The 7500-nt window shown below is 38.4% G+C and overlaps 2 protein-coding genes across 6 annotated transcripts in view; one reads left to right on the top strand and one right to left on the bottom strand.

Annotated features, from left to right (window-relative positions):
- The window catches only part of LOC106814554 (E3 ubiquitin-protein ligase CCNB1IP1-like), a 4999-nt gene extending 335 nt beyond the window's left edge, over positions 1-4664 (bottom strand). Inside the window, exons 1-9 of the mRNA XM_014818878.1 lie at positions 4661-4664; positions 3954-4057; positions 3618-3692; positions 1878-1992; positions 1545-1565; positions 1315-1406; positions 972-1095; positions 483-626; positions 1-200 (exon numbers count right to left, since the gene is read on the bottom strand). The exon at positions 1-200 is cut by the window's left edge and continues 335 nt beyond it. Of these exons, the coding sequence (XP_014674364.1) occupies positions 73-200; positions 483-626; positions 972-1095; positions 1315-1406; positions 1545-1565; positions 1878-1992; positions 3618-3692; positions 3954-4057; positions 4661-4664 (807 nt within the window). The 3' untranslated portion in view covers positions 1-72. The remainder of the gene's footprint in view (positions 201-482; positions 627-971; positions 1096-1314; positions 1407-1544; positions 1566-1877; positions 1993-3617; positions 3693-3953; positions 4058-4660) is intronic.
- Positions 4665-4857: 193 nt separating this feature from the next.
- LOC106814557 (RAB6-interacting golgin-like) overlaps positions 4858-7500 on the top strand; it is a 27048-nt gene continuing 24405 nt past the window's right edge. For 2 of the 5 annotated variants that reach the window (XM_014818884.1, XM_014818882.1), the window contains exon 1: positions 4934-5204. In XM_014818884.1, coding sequence (XP_014674370.1) covers positions 5132-5204 — 73 coding nt within the window. In that variant the 5' untranslated portion in view covers positions 4934-5131. Of the gene's footprint in view, positions 4878-4933; positions 5205-7500 lie in introns of those variants that run through there. The other 3 variants (XM_014818885.1, XM_014818883.1, XM_014818888.1) reach the window with 2 other exon arrangements.

The raw sequence follows: 7500 nt of genomic DNA, 5'->3' as shown, positions 1-7500 counted from the left end.
ATTGCCATAAATGTAAATAAAGTGATTGAATTGAAATAAATTGAATTAAATTCTAGAACGGTGACTGGAATTCTACCTCCTGTCAGTGGGAGGGGAGATAATGAACCTGCTTGGGTGCATCGTACGCTGGGCACTAGAGATTCCTGCTCGAGCGTGGTCCCCTATGGACATTGGTGAGACTGACATGGCAAGGTATTCTCCTACAAGTGAACAAACATAACAAAGTTAGTCTTACTTGTAATGCCAGCCATAAGCAATTTGGAAATATATGTTACTAAGACTTGCGCACAAGTATCTAGATATATTTCATAGAGTTTTATTCATATATATATATGAGGGACTGCCTATGAGGCATGTGCCTCTTTTAATCACAGATGATGGTCTGTCCAAACTACCCAGTCTTGAGTCTATCCAACTTTTGTAGCCAGCTTCACTGTACAATTTGTAAGAAAACAAAGGAAAGTGAACAGTGTACTGCTTACGTTGTGCTGTACGTGGAGACACTCCGTATGGAGAAGGTACATTAGGAGTAATTATGTGCTGAGGATTCCTATGCTGGGGCAGTGACGGAGATACGAGGCCGTATGGAGACAGCTGAGCAGCACTGGTGGGAGCACGCATCACATCTGAACACAATGATCAATAGGTTATAAGAAGCAGAGCAATGATGATCAAATGGTATTTAAAACTTACACAATCACAATGTCACAAATTAGGTTGCATCAGGGGTGAATACTGACAAATTTGTCATTATTCACCCCTGGTTGCATCTATATGGATATACCAGCAGAATTTCTTGTTACAATTCATAATGCAGTGATGCATTATTATCTGATTATTATACTGCTTTCGTATGGAGCGTATCTTTATTGCTATCAGGCAGTACGTGATATAAAGAAAATGGTGAAATTACAGCATGGCATACATACACCTAATCGATAATCAAACTTCAACTGAATTTTAAAATTTACCTTTAATAGATGTTAGTGGCATGCCAAACTGTTGGCGTGGAGTGTTACTGTGGGTTAACTGACCCTCGGACTGGTCAAAGGAATGAGGTGTGATGCATTTCCTTCGAAGTGCTTCATACATAGTCTGCAAGGGAGTATTATACAGACAGAAGTGGTGCGTGATTAATTTGTATGTTCACCAACCGGTCTTATGACATAATAATCTGTATGTAAGATCAAGATCATCGACGATATATATGTAATCATGAACATGTAATTTATAAATAAATATAAATGGCAACAGTGGATCTTACGATCTGATTGGCTACTTCTAGAAAAATTGCTTTTTAATTTCTCCAGTTACCTGCAGTTTCTGGTATTGTCTGTTTCTCTCCATCATTTTCTCCTGGACTTCATTGTATCGAGTCTTAAGCTGTTCTACCTCCGTTTTACTAGCTATAAACAACAACTCTAATCGGATAAACAAAATACCTCGCAGATTTAGATTATATATATATAAAGTTAATGCAAAAATGATAGGATACCAGGGAACACATATTTTACATAAATATGAACATCATATATATTAGTTACCTTTCAGTTGGGATGTCAATGCTGTGAGCATGTCAAGGAAAAATGAATTTTGTTTCCATGAATTTATATTTCATGATTACATAAATTTGAAAGATTTTTACATTTAAAATGTTCTTTACTTCTAGTTAGATTCAGTCAACCTGTATAAAACAACTGCTATTAACTTTTAAGCAAGCAATGCACTTATCTTAAACTTTAAAAGACTCCAAACCATCTAGGGTTTGACAGCCAGAGTTGTGGTAAAACAACCTATGCTACATGCACCTATATACGGATGGTTATTAATATTAAATCGATGTAGTACATATGCTCAAGAAAACTATTTGTGGATACTGTTGTGTTCAGCTTGCACTTTCGTGAGTAGTTGCCCATAATATTGTTCCAACTGCTGACTCCTCTCCTTCGCCTTGCAGCCGATGTGCTCTTGATACATCTTTTCTTGATGTGTCTACGGTAATCAAAATGTAAATGTATAGGAAAGCATTATACATCAGTCAGGCAAGTTATGCACTTATTACCGTGATTTATACATTACAGGTTGACCTCTGAATTTTTTTAAATCAATGGCCTGGTATCTCTAATGATCAGGATAGTTTTATGGTTGTGAAATTTACAATTCACTACAGACTCTCTAACTGTAGTTTACCAAGTTATATTCTGTGTTACAATGTCACAGTTGTATTGTATTCTACAGTCAATGGTGCTATAGAGTTAATCCAAGGTGTAAAGATAATAGGTAGGAGGCATGCATCTATAAAAGAGGTAGCTATAGCCTTCTATAGACCTAGCCTTGATGGTCCGAAAAAATAGCTTGTCCGGACCGGCATATATATAGCTCTGGTCCCAAAGGTGCTGGAATATCGGTGATCAAAATATAGGTACTTGTATGCATGCACATATAGCCACGCAGTTACATCATGAACATATATGTATCTTACATATGTGCGTGCAGGGTTCTCCAAGAGCACTTATAGCCTGGCGGCCTGCCAGGCCATCGTCGAGCCTCGCCATCCTAAAATGCACCCGCCACTTTAAATATCATAGCCGCCATGCTAAATATCATAGCCCCCGGACCCCCCAAGCATGCAAACCGCCTTCAGCGATTTGCAACTAGGGCTGATAGGGTCTATGTCCCCCAGGGTACTGCCTGAACGTACCCTGGTAACCATCTAATATGCCTGACCGTACCTCGCCTACTCCAAACCGTACCCTTACTTTCAGCCGATGTCGTAATACATACCGCTTGTCGGCAGGAAACGCACCGCTTTATGCTCCCGTTCCTTGTTTCCGGTCCGTTCCCGCAAAATATTCGTAACCCTGTCCGTTACCCTGTTACGTTTCACCTCCCGTCTAGTCTAGTGTCTCGATCCCGTCTAGTCTAGTGTCTCCCGTCTAGTGTCAGCGAGTCTATACGTTTCCAACCCATTAAGATAATCATACAAATTTTCCTGTTCCACCACAACACTTAATTGGAGCCATCTTTCAAAAATCTCGTGCGAAAATGTCGTAAACATTGCGAAGGGAAAACGCATTCACGATCATCGCAATATTTGCAAAAGGATTGCGCGCATCAGTGTATATAGGTTGAAATATCTTCTTGGGTTCACAGTTTCATACTGCAATCCAACTTTATAAAGATATCATACAGGTCTGTATGTATATTTCAAATTTTGCGACATCAGTAGTGGGCGGAACAGGGACAGTCAGGGTACGGTATAGGGAGTAAGCGAGGTACGGTCCAGCATATCAGATAGTTACCAGGGTACGTTCCGGCAGTACCCTGGGGGACATAGACCCTATCAGCGCAACTAGGACCGTAAAGGCAGCACCCCCATGCTATAATGAAAAGGCTTGGAGAACCCTAGCTGATGTGTGAGAATACATGTTCATGGCTATATATATATGCATAGTTAAAGCCCGGTGCACACGTGAGTAATTTTACTCAATTAAAGTGATGCATGCGTCAAAATACTCACATGTGCGGCGGATTTTCGTTGAGTATTTTGATGTATGCATATTTTTACTTGAGTAAAATTACTCACATGTGCGCCGGGCTTAGTGTGGCCTTTATACCTGGTATGTCCAGAAGGCTATTGCTCTGGATGCAATTTCTAAAACAACTTCTGGGCGTTGTCCTGCAAGGACCATCTGAAATAAGAAAAAGAAACCGAGAATTTATATCTATTATGTTTCCAAGTTGTACCATCAGGAACGAACTAAAACAACAATAAAGGCAGTTATTTATTATGCTACAGGTTTATTATTACTCGCTCTAACATTGGTGGAAATCCCATCCGATTATAAGGTTTGATATGTGCCCAGCAGTTTCCTGAATGGTGCTATTGAAGGCATGGCATCTGTTACTGTGTTAATTATAGTCATCTCTTAGTCCACTTAATGTATACGTACAGACTTGTATTGTTCTGATGCACACAGGTCAATTCTGATAATATCGAACTTCCCTGACAACTTGGCTTCACCTACAAAATACCTTTGTATATGTTTCAGTAGCTCTGCCCATATGAGGTTAACATCACAGATTCACAGTAAACTATATAGTAGGTATAGTTTCAAAGTTTCAAATATTAAAATGATTGGCCTAATATAATTTTAATTTAAGTGAAATCAGTGAAACACTAAACAGAAAGACAACATTATTTATTATGCTTGTATATACAAAATACCGTTATTATTATTATTATTATTAATAATATTATAATTACACGCTGGACACACAAATTTCTTCTGGAATTCTCTGGCACCATCTTCTTCACAGAAAATGTCTGTAATAACTTACTAAGGTCAATTCAAGTGATGACAAATAGATAGGTACAATTGTTTTTAGTAGGTATATCATTTTATATGTGAACGTACAGTACATTATAGTATATTATTATTAATTTACAGTATATTAGGGATAGTATAGAGTATAGTACTAGTCTAGAGTAGACATGGTAGAGTTCTGAGTAGAGCTATGCACTAATGCAGTGTCAGTAGGCCTACAGAGCAAATAATAATATATAAATATTATAATATTAATAATATTTTAATAGGAATAACTCAATAAGAATAATATTAATAACCACTGATTAAAGGATACGAGAACACGACGTTACCCATGCGAATGTATTCAGCCTTTTCCTACACTTCTTAAAATTGCAAATTAGTTCATTTTCCATGATAATCAATACTGTAACAAGACAGATTAGTACTGATTACTGATTACTCATTCAGAAGTAGAAGTAATATTTTTGGACAAAAACTGAAACGCAGACGAGAACGCAATTTCATGGAGGGCGCTGGGATCGCCTTGTTCATGCCGCCTCTCATCAAGTAAGTTATCTTGCTTCTTGTTTCTGCACTTTCTGGTTATCCTGTTTTTTATTTTATAATCATGTCTTGCTTATATTATTACGCATATAATATACTGTTGAGTGTTGTGCGAGTGGATCAAATTATTAGTATATTTTAATTATGCATTTATTTACGTTGAGTGAATGGAAATGATGCTTCAACTTTCAAGTTCATTCATTCATGAATAAACAGAATCATTGAACGTGGCACCTTTTTGTAAACCGTGAACGAACATGGCAGGTTGGGCCGGTTTCTCTGAAGAGGACGTGTTAAAGATAAAGCAGAGCATTGAACCTCACTCATTGAGTATGCTGTTTGTTTTAGTATCTTGTGTTTGTTTATATAGGTTGTTTGAGACCTATGTTTTATAATGCGTTGTGACGTATAACATGTTAATTGTTATTATTTTAAATTTACAATACACGCACTGTACAGAGTTGTAAACAGACCGTCGTACGGAACCACAGGCACTTGAAGGGTTTCAATGAAATATTATGCTAACTAAATACCGTAATACGAAATCTATTTGCTACCAAATTCTTAATGTTTCGATCTATACTCTCTTTCACCTCTTTAACTTCATGGCTAGCTATAGTCCGCAAATGCAGACGTTATAACTCTGCTTTGCTAATCTGAGGGTGCGTGTTTATCTGAGGGGTTATATCTGGGTTTATATGAGGGTGCGGGTTTATCCATTACTGGGGTATGCGTCGGCTCGGACTAGGGCTCATAGGGTCTATGTCCCCCAGGGTACTGCCGGAACGTACCCTGGTCACTATTTGATATGGTTAGGGTTAGGATTAGGGTTAGGGAGTAGGCGTAGCTAGGCGACTCCCTAGACTCGTTAGTGGAGTAGGCGAGGTACGGTACGGCATATTAGATAGTACCAGGGTACGTTCCGGTATACCAGACCGTACCCAGGGTACGTTCCGGCAGTACCCCGGGGGACATAGACCCTCTCAGCCGGACTACGCTAGCTATATAGCCCTGGACGTTAATTCCTTCAGGAATGTCCCTGCGTTATAATCCACGTAACCGTGGGCTATGCAGTAAACTATCCAGATCCAGACACACACACACACCTCACCTATTTTTGCCGACAGTTATATATATAGTGTGATAGTGTCTAGTATATAGTAGTATACTACTATAGTATATATATACACTATATATAAGTGTCAGTGTGCACACTGCAGCCGCGTGAGGAATGGCGGCAGTCAGTGTTTGTTGCACATAGGATTTGGACGGAATTTACAGGAAACTGTCGGAAATAATAGGTGAAAGAGAGTATAGAAACATTAAGAATTTGGTAGTAAATAGATTTCGTATTTAGTTAGCATTATATTTTATTGAAACGCTTCAAGTGCCTGTGTACGGAACTGTCCCTCGGGGCCAATCCTATTCCTAGATTGGGACCCCGGTTAAAAAACGATTTTTTTTAACCTGTGGCCTGGTTGTTCGTTAGTGCTATAATGACTAATGTGTGATTATGCACTTGAAGTTGTACCCCAATGTGTACCACAAATATATTTTATACCAAAATTTGTGAAAGTAAAATTTCCACGTAAATTCCAAGTTGCGTCCACATAGCCGTCATAGACATAGTGCTCAAGAGCAGATACAGGATTTGAAAAAGGGGGCAGCCTGTGAGAAACGTGGTTTTAAAGCTCGTGGCGGAAGGTCCGGGGGGCCCATAGGTACAATTTTCTTTATTACCAAGTGTAGACTGATGTAAAAATCCTCGTGGAGCAACATAATAATGTTAGCCGAGTGTCACCATTGATTCTCTCCGCGATTCTTTTTTACTAAAATATATTTAACTGTAATTATAATTGGGTTAGTAATTTAGATCGAGCAAATACATAGTATGCATTTATTATGGAATATTGGAACTATTTAAAGCTGCTTTCCCCCCGAAAACCACAATTTATTTACTCAAAGTAGTGTTTTATGCAAGTATTTAATACATAAAAATATTTTGGTCAGATAAATCTAACACAAAACTTCATTGTTCGAACTTCGCGCTTGTAAGTTTTGTTACTTCTTATTTATACTTTACACACCAGCGAGCCGAGAGAGCGAGCGACCCCTATCGAAATGCATACACAACTCTGGTCACATAACCACGTATACACAAAGCACGCAGGCCAATCTACATCCTTCCCTTTGTAGAACAATAGTACTCTTGTACAAATTATATGGAATACAACAAAATAAGTCTCTACTATAGGATATAATGGTATGTCGGCTATGGTATGGTCGGCTATGGTATGTCGGCTCTAATAGCTATGTCGGCTATATAAAGAAATAAATCGCTCTCACACAACTGGCACATTCTCTAGTGAAATCTAACACAAGTTGCTTCTGTGTCTCAACACCACAGATTAACAGAAAATCTCTCAAATGTTAACACAACTTTCTGGATCATGCAAATGACCATTACACAAATGTCAATTATCTTTAGCACGATTATTCGTTTCTCACGATAGTTTACATTATTACACTAGCAACGCGATCTTTACTGCTTGTATCGTACTGGAAGATTGATGCATGCATACATGCATACATGCATACATGCATACATGCATACATGCATACATGC

This window comes from Priapulus caudatus, unplaced genomic scaffold (genome assembly GCF_000485595.1).
Source record: "Priapulus caudatus unplaced genomic scaffold, Priapulus_caudatus-5.0.1 Scaffold944, whole genome shotgun sequence".
In the NCBI taxonomy this organism is placed as follows: domain Eukaryota; kingdom Metazoa; phylum Priapulida; class Priapulimorpha; order Priapulimorphida; family Priapulidae; genus Priapulus; species Priapulus caudatus.
The sequence above is the reverse complement of the archived record's forward strand: the minus strand, read 5'-3'. Positions and strand labels throughout refer to the sequence as shown.